Genomic DNA, 17,123 nt, shown 5'->3' on the forward strand with positions numbered 1-17,123 from the left:
TCTCCTTGGGCAACTGAAAATGAGAATTGGGAAGACTGGGAAAACTAGCAGCTTGATGCTGAACTTTAAGTGATAATCAAAGCCTTGGCTTTTGTAAATTTAAGAAATCTTAGCCCAAGACTTCAGATCCTGTTTTGTTCTTCCTTTGACATTGTCTGATTTAAGAGAATGCTTTTATTTATTTTTTTTCTCATTCAAAAAGCATTGGACAGATCCCTTCACTTTTTACTGTTTGGGGCAGGTGCAAGTTCACAAAACATTTTTGCTTATCCCCTCCCAATTTATTCCCCAGAGCTGAAATAATTTCTTAAAGGTTGCAACTGCAACACTCCCCCACTATTGCTTAACACCTGTAAATGACTTCTCATCACATTTCAAATAGAATCCTCACTTTTCCTCTCGCCTTAGGAGGCCCTACACAATGTGGTTTGACTTCTTGTTTGTAGTGCTCCTATCACAGGCCTTAGGTTTGTTCCTCAATTGTCATGAGCTTTTGCCTTCCTCATGATATTTGTTTTCACTTTTTTCTCTGCTCAAGAGGCTCTTCCCCAGGTGGGGGCATTTCTACCTCTTCTAGCTCTGCTCAAATGTTACTTTCTCTGATTTACCTTCCTGACCAACATGTCTAAAGCAACTCCTCTCAATACTTTATCCTCCTCTCCATAGAACCTATCTGGCTATAACTATAACTATATATATAATTTTATAGTAATATAATCATGTCATGTTACGTATGTAATACATGTGATGCATATATGATACATCCGTGTGTGTCATTCATTATCAGATACATACGTATAATGTACATTTAATATATATATCATATGCATATACTATATGATGTATAATAGAATATGTGATATATAATATATATTATGATAAATATTTATATTTTTTAATGTTTAAATTCCCATGTAGTTGTTATTTTTACAGCTCACTAAAACGTAAGTTGTATTAAGACAGTACTCCTGTGTGTCACATTGTGCTTCACATGTAAGATAGTTCCTGACAAAGTATACTTAATAAAAATCTGTGAAGTGGGTGAATGAACTTCAACTACTACACTATACTTGTAAAATGCCAGTAATGTGGGGAAACAGCACAGGATGGCCTGTAGGATAACCATTTATAAGGAATATTGTTAAGTTTTTGAGAAGAGTATTCTTTGCCTGTGAAAAAGGAGGAAGAAATACAGCAAATAATGATAGCTAACTACTGGCCAGGTGCTGTCATCACCACGTCACATATATTTGCTCACTTAATTATATTAACTCAAGGAATAAAATGAGCTCTTCAGATGGAAATCCTAGCTGCTAAGCAAAAAGAAGTTTTTTCTTGGATGACTCTAAGGTGTAGGTCATAATCATTTTATACAACTACAGCTATACAATAGAAAGCACTTCCATCATGATTAACATTTTCTTTTTCTAGATAGAAAAAGAATGCTAGAGACTGTACATATAAAAGGAACAGATGTTTTACAATGAGCAGATTTATTTTATAAGGCATCAAGAAATAGCTTTTGTTTTGTCCTTTCAACTGTTTAATTTTCATTTTTTTCTTAAAAACTCAATACCATAATAGCTTCAGGTGTACACCCCAGTGACCAGATGTTATTTAACATACTAAGTGATCATTGTGACAAATTCCACAGCCATCTGACACCACACACAGCCACTAGAACAGTGTGGACCATACCCCCCATGCTGCACTCCACATCCTCATGACCATTCGACCAGCTAATCTGCACTTCTCAATCCCTTCACCTTTTTCCCCATCTCCCTAAGCCGCAACCCCTGCCCCACACCTGGCAACCGCCAAAATGTTCTCTGCATTTACAAGTCAGCTTCTGTTCTGCCCACTCACTAACTTAGATGTTCAGATTTAGTTGTTTATAGATATGTATTTATTGCCATTTTATTGAAGAAGAAGAAGGTTTCACATTTCTTGTAGTACTGATTTGATGGTGATAAACTCCTTTAGCTTTTTCTTGTTGGGGAAGCTATCTCTCTTTGATTCTAAATGATAGCTTTGCTGGGTAGAGTAGTATTGATTATAGATCCTTGCTTTTCATCACTTTGAATATTTCTTGCCAGTCCCTTCTTGCCTGCAGAGTTTCTGTTGAGCAATCAGGTGATAGTCTTGTGGATAACTAGCTGTCTTTCTCTTGAGGCTTTTAAGATTCTGTCTTTGTCTTTAACCTTTCACATTTTAATTATGATGTGTCTTGGTGTGGGTCTCTTTGGGTTCATCTTGTTTGGAACTCTCTGTGCTTCTTGGACTTGTATGTCTATTTCCTTCACCAAGTTAGGGGAGTTTTCTGTCATTATTTTTCAAATAGGTTTTCAATTTCTTGCTCTCTCTCTTCTTCTGGCACACTATTATGAGAATGTTGGTATGCTTGAAGTTGTCCCAAAGGCTTCTTATGTTATCCTCATTTTTTTAATTTCATTTTTTATTTGCTGTTCTGATTGGATGTATTTTGCTTTCTTATATTCCAAATTGCTGCTTTGATTCTCAGCTTCATCTACTCTACTCTTGATGCCCTGTAAATTATCCTTTATTTCAGTTAGTGTATCCTTTATTTCTGACTGGTTCTTTTTTATGGTTTCCATGTTTTTTATTATGCTTTTGAAGTTATACGTTCATCTACTCTTCTCCTAAGTTCATTTAGCATTCTTATTACCAGTGTTTCAAACTCTGCATCTAGTAGTTTGCTTGTCTCCATTTTATTAGTTCTTTTTCTGGAGTTTTGTTCTGCTCCCTGTCTTTGTAGTATGGACTAATGAAGTAGGTGTCCTGTAGAGTCCAGTAGCACATCCTCCCATATTACCCAAGCCGGGAACTCAAGGTGCCTTCACCATGTGGACTGTGCATACCCTCCTCTTGTAGTTGAGACTTGATTGTTGTTAGCAAATCAATGGTAGGGATTTACCCAGGCTGACCACCTGTAAGGACTGGCTATGACCACTGACCATTGACTTCCAACCACTGTGGAGGATCAGGTGTGCAGGGGCCCACTCCACAGAGCAGGACTTATTTCAGCAGGGGTCTGGTGCCAGCTGAGTCTGTCCCTTGAGCATTTTGCTTGTGGAGGTAATTAGGTGGTGCTTTGATATTATCTGAAGCTGTCCACTGTGTGCACTGTTTCTGAGGCCCCTCCAGGAGGCACAGGTCAAGGTCAGCTGCCACCTGTGCTCTGCCCGGGGCCACTGGGCATGAGCTACAAAGTGATCTACTCATGGCTTCTACTTGTGCTGTGCATGTTGGTACTCATGAAAGGCCAACCTGCAAACCAAGGCCAGCTGCTTCTAGTGTCAGGTCTGGGGCCACTTAATGAGAGGTATGGGGCATGCTAAGGCCAGATGCTGCTTGTTTGAGAAATTGTAGGAAATTGTGAAGCATGAGCCAAGACAAGCCATTAGTATGGGAAAGTCACTGGAAACAGCTTGGGTGTGCTCACAAGTTGGGTGGAGTGAGGTCCCAGGGGATCATCAGGGCAAGGTGAATAGTGTGAGCCAGAATGATGGAGACTGAGATACCCACCTGCCACCTCTGTGGGGTGGAGTCTCAGAAAAGAAACAATGGCCTCTGCCAGCACTTTTATCTGGCAGAACGTTTCCTTGCCCCCACCTCTCACCCTGATACCAGACAATTCAGTTTCTCCCCCTAGGTCCCTGGTTCCTTTAAAGCTTCTGCTCCAGCACTGGAACTCAGAGTGAGTCCGCGTAAGTCCATGTGGGCCATTTAAGTAGAACTGTCTGGGACTCTAGAAATCCATTGTCTTTCTCAGCCACAATCTCTGCTGCTTTTTAGAGCCAGAAGTTATGGAAATTTTCTTCCTGGCACTGGAACTCTGGGCTCAGAAGCTTGGTATGGGACTGTGTCCCCTCTCTCCTCAGGGGGAACCTCTGCAGCCAAGAAAGCTCTCCTGATTTTTGTCCCCTACACACAAGTGTGGGACAAGTTCGTTCTGCATGTCTACCCCTCCTACCAGTATTGATGTGGCTTCTTCTATAAATTCCTAGTTGTAGGACTTTCATTCAGCTAGATTTCAGGTGGATCTAAATTATGGTTTTCTGTAGGTTAGTTGTAATTTCATTGTGATTGTGGGAGGACTCGAGTACATTTACCTATGCTGTCATCATGACCAGAAATCCTCAACTTCTTAATTGTTTCTTTAATAGGTCAGTTTGGCTCATCGGTGGCTTCATACTTCATCTTCATGAGATGGATGTATGGAGTAAATATGGTTCTCTTCTTCCTGACATTTAGCCTCATCATGTTGCCAGAGGTAAGACTCTGACTTCCAGTTTATAAAGCATGCTGCAACAAGTTTCTTATGAGCTCACTCTGTTAGCAAAGCTCTTTTTCCTTTAAGAGTATAATGACTAACTGGTTACATTCCCCCTTAGTGCCATAGTATTTGTGGCAAAATTAATCTTCAAAATGGTGCCCATGGGCCCAAAGTCCTATTCCTAGCTCCAAAGTGTTTGTGAATCTCCTGAAATCATATAATATGTAAAATGTCATGTGTCTATTTATGTGCACATTAATATGTAGAACAGTTCATGGCTTTTGTCAGATTCCCAAGGTGGTCCCTGTTCCCAAATGTTAGTTGCCCAAGAGGAAGGCTTTGACATATTGTGAGTTGTATTTGTTTTGCCAAGTTTACTTTGAAAGAAATGCTTCTTAATGCAACTCAAGACATCCAGCTTTTCTATACTAAAATAACACAAAGTGAGCAACATTTTTTCAGATATAAAGTAAGATAACGCAGATACACACATCTATAAACAGAGTGTCTGATATGGGGAGAATCAGCGAAGGCCAAGAAGCAAGAGTGAGTTTAGGGCCTTCACCCATGTGAAGTTAAATGACTCAGACCTCTTTGGATGCTTACCATACAAAAACTGAATTAGGCTTTATTTAACATGAAAAGGGTCTTTTTAGGTACTGGTATTTCAAAGCTAATTTGATCAGTACAACACTGAAAACAGCCAAAATTTGTTATTATAAGTTTTTACTTCCATAGTTTCAAATCAGGGCCCATTTCTGTATCCAACCTCCATTGGCATAACAATACTGATAGTGCCTTACACTCATAAAGAGTTTTTTTTTTATTTTTATAGATGCAAAGCACATTCATTTCTTTTACTTAATGAGCCTCACAACAAATTCATGAGGTAGATTGTAAAAGAGTTTTTGTTCCCCCATTTAAAAATTGTGAAAATTGAGGTCATAATGCTTATTGGATTTAGCTAGCATCCCAGAGTGAATTTTGTTTTGGATTTTGCACCCTAATCCACTAGTTTTATAAGTCCTGAGATAACTCTGGGGGCTCTACAGCTATTTGGCTCATAGAAGACAGTGGGCGTAGGTCAAAAGTCCTGTATAGTTCACCTCCAAAGCAAAAACTTTCAGGCGATACAACAGAATGTGTGTATTTTATCTACTTCAAATTAATCCCAGCTCTGTACTTTTGCTCATCACTCTGAGGAACCTTGAAACTTCAACACTGGCTACTATGATACTCCTTAGTGTCAGACTCAGGGTATATCTCCATGGAGATTTATCAGCGGCATTTACTGTTTCCCCCATACTGTGCTGCCTCCATGTGGAGGAAATGAGAGGTTGTAGCTAATTCGTTCCAGCTATGTGAAATTGCAGAATTTCTAATAGCATTGCAGTGGAGGGGGCTAATTAATATGTGTTCGATTGGATGTATTCCTAGAGCTAGGAAGTATATTGGCTTTGGATGCTTTTCTACAGGTTGTATTAGATGCTGAGGAGCATCCTGTTTTTCTGGGCAGTAATTACCAACTCCAGCAAAAGAACAAAAGAGGGTGGGCACCCTTCGTGCTAACTTTACAGAATCACAGAGGCCAGGGCTGGTCACCTTCTGCTAACAAGTCTCCATTTTTCAGATTCCCTCCACCCAACAGCCCCACTCAGTTTTCCTGTGATGCATACACCTTTTTGCCCAAAGTTCCTGTGTCCCTGGGTAAACCCTAATGTTTTTGGTCCTCTGTGGCCCCCAGCTTTGGGGTGAGACAAAGCAGGTAGAACTCACCCTCTGTTCTTTTCAGTCCCAGGAAGCCAGAGGGGCTGCCAGGCTTCCATTAAAACAGAGCAGCTTGTGTAGAAGGAGGGATTGGGGGCTGATTTCTAGCCCTTGCTCAGTCAGGCTTTGCACCTCGATTTCCATCCACATTCATCTACCATCAGCCCCAGGAAAGGGAAGTTTTCATCTCATAAAAGAAGCAGCATCTGCTTGGCAAGCCATGTGCATAACCCTGGGGATAGAGAGATGCTTTTCCCAGTTCTCACCAAGGCTCCTGATAGGATACTAGTCTTGCCCCCTTACTGGCTGGCTCCACCCCTTATAACCTCTAACCCGACAGCACAGGATCAGGGCAGTAAACCTGAATTAGTGGTGAGGCAGGTATCATAATCAGGGTGTCCTAAGTCAGTCCTCCTCTTCTTGTCACCCACAAATTCTGTGAGTGATTCTTCTGAGAGCTCTCTTTCTTTACATGAGAGAGAGATTCTTTTTCCTTCCCATCCCATGTGAAAACGTGGGTAGCATCATTTTCTAGAACATTCTAGTCCCCCCAAAGGCCACTCTGTCCTTTCCAGACCTCTCCTAAATAAGACCAGTTTGAAGGCGGTGGTGGGTAGCCTTCTGGTCAACGTGGTTGGCCCAGCTGCTGGTGGTCCACTGAGCTCAAAATGCAGGGTTCTTAGCACTCCCTTTGTTCTTAATTCTGAATTTAATAGTAGATTCCCAGAAAATGGGACCCCACATGGAGATCCACAGTTCTCATTAAAAGGCTTCAAAAGTGCTTTTAAAACAAAACGATTTGTGATCGCATGTGTGGTTCAGACTTTGTTTCCAATTGTTAACTGCTTTCTTTCCTTTTCCACATAGTACCTCTGGGGGTTGCCATACGGCAGCATACCTCGAAAAACAGTCCCCAGGGCTGAGGAGGACTCTGCAGCGAACTTTGGTGTATTGTATGACTTCAACGTAAGTGTCTCCATACGACTGTGCGGGTATGAATTTTTCCTTGTTCTGAAACCCCATGGCCTTCTCTGCTGGGGCTGGGTGAAGGTCTTAAGAGAGATGTTTTTGCCCCTGTTAAAAAAAGAAAGAAAGAAAAAGTGAATAGGGTTTGGTAATATGATAATATGATTAATGTGAACATAGAGATTACTGAATGAAGGTGAGCTCATAGCTTAAAGACTTCAAGCAAATATTCTTATCTCTGGCTTTGGAAAAGAATAAAGGAAGAGTTTGTAAAAGCGCTTTTTGGAAAATCTTGTTTTTAGGAAATTAGAGCTATTAACCTCTTCACTTCCAAAACAAGACTATTTAGTATTACTGAATAGTCAGTATCAAATAAAGCTAAATATTAAATACCAAACGATACTAAATTCTAACTTCTAAATAATACTAAAACAAGGATCACTCTATTGTGGTACCCAAATGAGGATTACTCCACTGTAGTACTAAAATGACTATTACTCTTTGAACTCGCCTGGGTGAGTTTTATTGTTATGATAGAAAGTTGTCTCTTCCCATTGAAAAATCATGTTGGAGTGTGGCTTAGGTCTGTGACACATGATCTTTTAAAAATAGTTACAAGACTAGAGATGTTTGGAAATGTAGAGGAAGAAAAAGTAGCAAGGTAGACATTGGGGAATTAATGATTCAAGGAATTTTTGAAAAGTAGCAAATGAGAATAAAATTGTTTGTAGGCTGGGGACTGAAGAAAGGAGAGAAAAACAATAAGCAGTCTTCACACTCATAATGTTAATATGTCTATTTCACATGTTTTGAATTCTATCCTCAAGCCCCTAAATTATGGGCTTCCTAAAGAGGAGACACATCTGCTCTATCTCCTTTGACACCTTATATCCTCATCCAATAGAAGTTTAATGAATCCTATTGGCTGGCAATCTAAGTAAGAGGGTGGGGGGTGGGGTTGTAGATTTTTGAGATATGACCTATAGAAATTAATTTATGCGAGCAGTACCAAAACGTATAAACTTAAAGAAGGTTCTCAGTCTGTAAAGAAACAAGACAAAATATAGAATAAGCATAGTAGCAGCCCCCGCTCTGTGGCATATGGAATCTGAAATCACCTGTCAGTTGGAATTTTTCTTTCAATTCAACATGTATTTATAAAATATAAATATGCACTGGTTTTACAAAGATGAACGTGACATGATTCTTGACCTAAAGGTACTCAATGAGAGCAGAAGAAAGATACATAGGCAGTTAGCATGCAATATATTATGTACTAAGTGAGCAAAATAAAGAAAAAGATACTGGGGAGCCTCAAGGATGTGGTTGATATTTTGCTTGGGAAGATCTGTGGAGTTTTTTTTTAGAGTAGATGGCCTCTGAGTTAGCTTTTACTTCTTAACATTTATTTCCCCTTTCTATTACTTCTTACTTCTTCCAGCTCTGTCTACCTGCCCCTCTTACTTAAATTTCCAAAAACGATATTACTATGCCCCTGAAATTATTTTAATTTTTTATTCTCTTCCTATGGTTAGCAAGATAATAAACTTCAAATCTAGTTATTAAAAGTAAGAACTATTAATGTCATTGGCACTTCCTGATTTTGGCATGTCAGAGAAAGGAAGAAATAAAAATATGAATAAAAGCCTTTTTGATTTTTAAGCATATTTCTGAAGTTTAAGCACATACACATTTGTCAAATATTGAAATTAAAAGTTTTGGGAAAAAAATGCTTATTTGAGATTTGAAAGATATTAATTAGTTGAAGAAGATGAAGAGGAAGGTAGCTTCTGTGATATTAATATTTCTTTATAATTCTAAGCCTGCCTGAAAACGATTCTAAGGCAATGAGAGACTATCAAAAGGTCAAGAAAAAATAAGAGTGATATTACTCACAGGCTTTCTTAATTCTTCTGCATACTATAACCCCTCATTTTTTTGCCATGTATCACAAAATAAGAGATTTTTGAGATAAAAATATTCTTAGAGATCTTTCATTTCATGTCCCACATTATAAAGTTAGGAAAACTGAGTCACAGAAGCATGTGCAGGATTTTTTGCTGATGAGTGGCTCCTAATCCAGTGCTCTATGTCCTATTCCTATTAGTAAATTTTATGCATTAATTTCCAATTACTTTCTCACTGAATGTTCCTGGCATAGAGACTAACTCCATTTAATGCTATATTGTCCTCACAAAGGGAGAAGGAGTTGAAGCAGTTGGATCCCATTTTTACCTATTCTAGTAAGCATGAAATTTCCAAATTAGCTTCCCAAATAGAATGACAGGTTTGATATTTACTCTTGCCTGTGTTCTTTACTTGATCATCCAAACAATTACTTCATAAAGGAGCCTGCTCTGTTATTATAAGCTGATCTAAGTGGACAGCCCAGGATTCCATCCATCATGACATCATGGAGGAAACCATTGACCAAATGTCCCTGAAATCCCTGAAAACTCAGAATTCTGCACTTGCAGAGATTGAAGGAGAACAGACATGTTTCAGGCCCAGGACAGATGACTGGTGCCTGAACAGTCTAATTAGGCCATGGACTCATTTGTTGCATCTAAGGTTAATGTGCTAACTTAGCTGAGCAATGCCATAGAAAAATAGGAGAAGAGAAAGAGAAGAGATGATACAACACAGTTAATAGATATTGCTTGTGGTAGAGGAGGCTATAAAATGGGAAGGGACAGAAATACCTTTAGGATGGAGGATGGAGATGCAGAAGGTTGTAAGGAGCTGCTTCTCTGTTGATCTTTATTTTGCAAGCTTTAAATGCCCTCCTGAAATCCCCTCCTCCACGGAGTAACTCCTTGGAAGCCCAGTGTACTGTCACTGATAAGCATGTATCACAACTCATCCAAATTCTCTTTAATTAATACTAAACAAATACCATTTCATATATGCTAGGTCAGTCAGTCTTATGGCTTCTCAAAGTCACCATTTACAAAGCACCATATTTTAAATCCTTTTATGGAGTACCTAGTGAGTGATCTTACTGATAAGGGAGAAATATATTTTATTAAATTCATAAGAAGTTAGGGAGATTATCTAACACGTATGTTGTGAATCAAATGAGCAGAAACTGTATTATTTGAAGCTGTAGGATTAGAAGAGGGAGTTTAAGTGAGTAAGAAGATGATGCCTGCATTGGCAGATATTTGGAGACACAAGGATGATGTAGAAATGATAAAGAGGGGAAGACTATATAGTTTTGTTATTCTTGTAAGGGAGAGAGAGGGAGGAACTGAGGTGGAATTTGGAGGGAGCTTGAGCTGATATATCATACGGGTAAAGATTTGAGTTGTGAATAAAGGGAAATGCATTTAGCTTTCCAGCTTGAGGGCATCTTGTACATTGCATATGGATAAATGGCACATCACTTTTTTCCTCTCCTGCTCTGCTGTCTCCATAGATGTGGGAGGTGGGAGAAACTCTTTTGGGAAAGAGGGGAAAATTAACACCTATTATGTGTTAATCAGGCCCATATACTACATTTTATAACAACCCTTTAAGATAAAGATCAATAATCATTGTATAGTTGAGGGAATTGTGACTCAGAGAAGTTAGCTTGCCAAAGACAGCACTTATAGTTAGAGGAGACACTAAAATACAAGCCAAAATATGGCTGACTTTAATGTCAAATTGTTTTACGCTAACATATCATTCAAAAGCTATTCCTCTGCCCTGCCTACTTTTGCCACATCTCTTCCTTGAGGTCTGTACTTAACAGAGACTGTCACAGACATTCTGAATGTTAACATATAGCATGTTAATTCTTTATTTTACTAGCATCAACAGTTTTTTTAAAGTAGCAACCTTTCTAAAATGAGAGCATCTTCTCTCAGACATATCTCAGTTATCTTAAATTCTTTCATCTCTTATTGTCATGACCACATTTAGAAGAGATATTTTTATGGTTCATATATGGAATAACATATCTTTTAGGAATATTTCATCAGTTCAAATGCATTTTTATTTTCAAGGAGTACTTTGGAAATAGATACCTAAAAAATATTCATTGCAGGAGACATGGGCAGGGGGGATGACTATACGTGAGAAAGGGGGAAATGATCAGAATAGTGGAGAGAGTCTTCAGATGATGTGGAAGCATGGAACCAGACTTAGACAGGACTTTTCTGTGGTTTCTCTGACACTGATTTTAGGGTGAGAGAGAGCTCCCACATGGAAAGCCATGCGTGTTGACATTGAAACCAAATAGAACCTTGGCTGGGACTCATTCCTATTTTAGTCACTTCCAGATCTCTGCTGTTGGAGTTTTAAGAAAAGCAGAAAAATATTTTGAGTGAAGTGCACCAGCTGAGTGGAAGGGGAGGGGTGTTCCTCTGTTAAGCCTTTCACCTCGTGTTTAAAGCCACTCCTCAAGATGGATTGGATAAGACTTTTTAAGATTACACTATTCAATAGTGCCTCTTTCATTAACACACTTAATTTTATATGTAGTAACAGGCAAACTGAAGAAGCAATTTTAAAATAATCAGGATTCAAAAAAAGCAGGACCTTTACCACTTTGGATATGATCTAACATTTATGAAGTATCAGTCACTGAACATATATTGAATGGTACATACACCAGATGAGCTAGCTGCTCCAATAGTTATTGGGCTAACCTAACAGGTTCACCAGTTGCTTGTTATATTTCTCCTGTCATGTTATTTTGAAGGGTCTTTTAACCCTAATACTGTCATTATGAATTAGAAAAATATGTCAGGTTGTAATGTTCATAAATGTGGAAATGAAGCCCTCTGAAATCTTTTCAAAAAGGGTACCTAAGTCTTTTCCAAGAGGACCTGGAAACACCAGGGACTGATCCAGGATTATAGGTCAAGAGTCCCTGCTGAGTTGGTAATGTTTTCTTGTCTCTTTGTTTTACTGGGAAGATATGTCACTAGCATGACACAAGGCCTGGTAGGCAAAGGAAACACAAGAGATGCAATATAGCACAGTAGTTAAGTATATGGGATTTGAATTGCACAGACCTGGTTCAAGCTCAGACTCAGTCATTTAGTAGCTATGTGAACTTGAACAAGTTACTTCACATCTCTAAGGCTCAGTTTCTTTATCTGAGTTGGGTGTGGAGGTGTGTGTGGAGGAAGGTAAATACCCCCCCACCTCCCCGTCCAACCAGCTTGTGTTGCTAACCAGAAATGAGGCAAAGGTAGAGGTCAACATGTCACCTTTATTATTGTTAAAGCAGATATTAAAGAATGTGGTATCTTTTTATGGGCTAATGGGCCTCACAATCAGGCATTTCTGCCCAGTAGCCTTAGACCAGGACAAGCCTTGCCCTGCAGGGCAGAGCACAGCACGTGCTCTCTTAGAAAAAGGCAGATCTGTGGAACACATGGTCCCCATTTATTCATTCATGCTCTGCTCTCAGATGGTTTTGCCTCCCTGCGACTGGCCAGAGGCAGTGGGGAGAGCCTGGGAGTGCTACATTTATGGGTCTTCTGCATGTAAAAGAACATATAAAGAGTTGAGGAAAACTGTTTCTCCTGACAGTAGAAACTTCATTGGGTTCTTGTCAGAACAGTAGCAAGGAAAGGAGGTAAGAGTCAGTTGCAGGAAATAATAAAGCAGTAAGTAAAGTGAATGCCTTACAGTTATGGGAAAAAATAAATAAGTAGATCAGGATATCTCTAAACTAGACAAGGAGCCAAGTCCCTATACTTTCCAGGTTCCGTTAGTTATTATTCCCTGGGGACAAGAGGGCCAGCCAGTTTGAAGGTTCTGGACAGGGTAGAAGGAGACTGGATTTAAAATAGCTGAGAAGAAGCAGAGATCTTACCTAGGTGAAAGTGAAAGAAGAAGATGTCATGCAACCACGTGCAAGGAAGTCCTCCCAATGATTATTCTCCTGGGATGGTTTCTGGGTCTTGGCCAGTTGGCCAGTTGGGTCTATTTGGTTTCCTATCTTGGACATAAGATTAACCCACTGCTTCTCCTATTTGAGGGTTCTACTACTTAGTGAGCCCCAAATTGTCTTTTAGAGTAGGATTTATTTTTTCTTGAGCTGAAAAATGAAGGTACAGGCAGATAAAGTGCAAGAAACCGCTTTGATTTTTATCTATAACCCTCCTATCCCATCCTGACCCTACTTAAGCCCATGGACTCTTCTGAGATTTTTCTGGAGATTTACCCCCCCCCCCCAACTAATTCTTACAGAGCATTAGAAAATAAATTTGCTGCAAAATTTGGCTTCTGATTTTAAGTAGGCATAATCTTTGTTTAAGGCAATTTTCTAAATTATTTCTTTTAATTCTTCCTCTGAAAATTAGCATCCAGAGCACTTCTTCCTCTTCTTCCTTCTCTTCCACCCTGCCCCCTCCCACTTCTTCTTCTGCCTTCTTCAACAGTAGGCTTCAAAGTCCCAGGCTTGCTATAAATGATATTAAAGTCAGCCAGCTGGATTTTCTAAGACTCATGACCTCAAGAGGAAGACCCACAGTAAGAAGTTATTGTCTCCTCACTTTACAAAGCATAGTAATTTTAAGTTATTGCCAGAAAGATGAAATCAGAGAGAAGCTCTGAAAGTGGATATATAGTAATACAGAAACAATGCTTCCATGCTGAGAGTCAAGAACACAGTAGATGAAGAGAGACTTCTAGCCAAGATGGAGGCTTAGACTGACATGCTCAGTCTCCCTCTACGACTAGAAAGGAATACAACTACCTCAAAACAAAAGATAACTAGAAATTCCAGAAAATAAAAATACACGGAAGCCCAACGTATGAAGTCATAAACCAGCGGCACTTGTCGGACAGGTAGGAAGAGCAAAAGGGGGCGGTGCTGTTTGCGGTAGCACCAGAGACAGTGGCAGGGAGAGCAATCCTGGCTGCAGTCAAGCCCCAGCTGCTCGCGACCCCAACGCTGGGAAAGGCAGCTCTTGCATTGCCTCAGACAGTGAGGCCCAGAGGGCGGGAGGATGGATCTGGGTTTCCTAGTGGAGAATAACGGCAGGAATCCATCTTGGACCCCTGCCCCCACACAAAGCGCCACAGCGCCACGAAAAAGGTTGCTGATCACCGCCGGTCGCTGGGTAGGGACGACAAAGTGCCGCAGCGCTGCGAAATAGGTTGCGGATCGCTGCTGGTCGCTGGGTTGTGATGAGTACACAGGAACTGCCCCCTATAGCCGGCCCAAGAAGCAAAGCAAAACACAAATCTGTCAGAATGAGGCAGACAACTATAGAAATCCCAATGACGCAGCTCACCAGGCAACAGATGAAGAACCTGACAAATGAACAAATAAGAAACCTGACAGAGGCTAAGTTCAGAGCTATTGTTATAAGGTGGCTTACAGAATTAACAAAAGATTTGGAAAAAGATGACAAAGCATTGAAAACCACTCATACTGAAAAGAACAAAAACACACATGAGGCAACTGGTGAGGAAATAAAATCCAGAGATCAAATCAACAAACTGGAACATAGGAAAGGAACAAACAGTCAACCAGTGTGGAAAAAGGAAACAGAAAGCAAGGAAAGTGAGAAGAGGATCAGAAACCTCTGGGACAGCTATAAGAGATCGAACATACAAATTATAGGATTGCCAGAGGGCAAAGAAGAAGAACTAGAAATTGAAAAATTATGTGAAAAAGTAATGAAGCAGAACTTCCCAAACTTTGGGAAGGAAATAGACTTACAGGTCCAGGAAGAACAGAGAGTTCCAAAACAACTAGACCCAGGGAAAACCACTCCAAGACACATTATAATCAAATTGTCAAAAATTAAAGATAAAGAGAGAATCTTAAAAGCAGCAAGAGAGAAGAAAAGAATCATGTACAAAGGGGTCCCAATAAGACTATCAGCTGATTTCTCAAGGGAGACCCTGCAGGCAAGAAAGGACTGGCAAGAAATATTCAAAGTAATGAAAATCAAAAACCTACAGCCACGATTACTCTATCCAGGAAATTGTCATTCAGAATAGAAGGGCAGAGAAAGTGCTTCCAGGACAAAATAAAACTGAAAGAGTTCATTAGATCCAAACCACTATTATATGAGATGTTAAAGGGACTGGTTTAGAAAAAGGAGGATTGAAACTTTGAATATTAAAATGAAAACTGCATCACAAGAACCAACAACAGAAGCTAGGGAATTGAAACAAAGGCAAACTAAATAGGCAACAAGAGTGGAAAAAGAACTATAGGTATGGGGAACATACTGGGGGGGAAGGTCAGCAGGGAGGGGTAAGGGAGTAAGGGAGATGGTACAGGAATTAAGAAGCATAGTAGGAGGGAATGGAATAGACAGGAAGAGTTTGAGAAGAACTATATGCACAACCAATGGACATGGACTAAAAGGGGGGGACAACTGGAGGGAGGGGGGCCATCGGATGGAGGGGAGCAGAAGGAAGGGAAATTGGGACAACTGTAACAGTATAATCAATAAAACATATTTAAAAAAAGAAAAATAAAAAAGAACACAGTAGACCAAAGAAGGCAAGAAATATGAAAATACTAAAAGGAAGCAGCATCAGAATATGCCAATGTTCTGTGTATATTCCACTCAGGTGGCTTTGGGAAGCGGAAATTCCAACCCTAGTGGGTGATTTTTAGAAAAAAAGCATGTAATTACATGAATAAGCATGCTTATTATGAATGAACGCTCTAATAGTCTCGATGAACAGAAGGCTGTGCAGATTGCTTCCAATGTCATCTCACCTGTTCCTCACCTGAATTAAGACAGAGCTTCTGTGTTTTAAGAGAACCAGTCTAATGGTGGCTGTGACTGGAAGGGGAAACCTGCCATAACAATGTGAGGAAGCATGTGTCAGATCCTCCCCCCATATTAAACAAGCTCTTAAAATTATAAATCTAATGACACTATGAAGTGTGTATTTTTTAATTGAATTTATCAAAGTAACATTGGCTAATAAAATTACATAGGTTTCAGATGTACAGTTGTATAACATAGCATCTGTATATTTTATTGTGTGTTCACCACCCCAAAGTTAAGTCTCTTTTTATCACCATTTATCCCCACCTTTACCTTCTTCAACTTCCCTCACCCCTTCTCCCCTCTGGTTACCAACTCTGTTGTCTGTGTCTATGAGTTTTATTTATTTATTTGTTGTTGTTGTTGTTCCTCAATTCCTTCACCTTTTCACCCAGCTCCCCAACCCCTTCCCTTTGACAGCTGTCAGTCTGTTCTCTATCTATGAGTCTGTTTTTTTATTCTGTTTTGATGTTTCAGTCAATGGGCATTCCATGGCAATGGCTCCACAGCTGAGCAAACCTATATTTGATGAAAAATTGAGTCTATTTAGAAGTCCGTGAATTTTGAGTAAGCCAAGAGACTGCCAATTAATGTGGCAGCTGAAACACTCACTCTATGAAACAAAACAATAGGGCCCATGTCAGAGCCACCTCCCTAGTTTGAAAATTAATGTCATTCCTCTTTAAAGTTAATTGTTTTTTTTTAGTTGCTCTATACAACATCTGCTAAGTGGCTTTGTTGTTCGATTTTAGGGCTTGGCGCAATATTCCGTCCTCTTTTATGGCTATTACGACAATACACGAACAATTGGATCGATTAATTTCAGGATGCCGCTCTCCTATTTTCTGGTGGGGATCATGTGCCTTGGATACAGCTTTCTGGTTGTGCTCAAAGCGTAAGTTTTATTGGTCTCTTGGGAAGCAAGCAATGATTTCTGGAATCAAATGGGAGAACGATAATAATTTTGTTGTTGTTTTACATTTAGAGGATACAGGGTCTGTGAGATAAAATGTCATTTTAACACTGACATTAATGTTAGACTATTACATCCTCCAAACAAAAGGGCTGAACACAAGCACAGGCCTTTGGTTCATCTCCCTGGGCTGCACTGATGGTGCACACCCATCCTGGATGTAAGCGTATTTTTTAAATGTGCCTTTTTATACTTCAAAGTGTGAATCAATGTTGCAAACAAGACAGGGAAACAGCTGCTGACCTCTCATTTTGTGTACAGAGAAGTTTGTGACTTGCAGAATCAGTTCAATAAGCAGAATCTGTTGTTCTCTGTTCATTTTGTGCTTTAAAGCCAGTAGAAGCACTCATCCAAAAAAATTCAGCTGCATGAGGCAGCA

The 17,123-nt window shown here is 39.7% G+C and overlaps 1 protein-coding gene across 1 annotated transcript in view; it reads left to right on the forward strand.

The window, feature by feature from the left end:
* Window positions 1–17,123, forward strand: part of TMC1 (transmembrane channel like 1) — a 129,399-nt gene that overhangs the window by 64,687 nt on the left and 47,589 nt on the right. Inside the window, exons 7-9 of the mRNA XM_090275222.1 lie at window positions 4,188–4,294; window positions 6,932–7,030; window positions 16,524–16,666. Coding sequence (XP_090131348.1) covers window positions 4,188–4,294; window positions 6,932–7,030; window positions 16,524–16,666 — 349 coding nt within the window. The remainder of the gene's footprint in view (window positions 1–4,187; window positions 4,295–6,931; window positions 7,031–16,523; window positions 16,667–17,123) is intronic.

The sequence above is a fragment of the Furipterus horrens genome, unplaced genomic scaffold, assembly GCF_987537825.1.
Source record: "Furipterus horrens unplaced genomic scaffold, mFurHor1.1.pri manual_scaffold_4, whole genome shotgun sequence".
NCBI lineage: Eukaryota > Metazoa > Chordata > Mammalia > Chiroptera > Furipteridae > Furipterus > Furipterus horrens.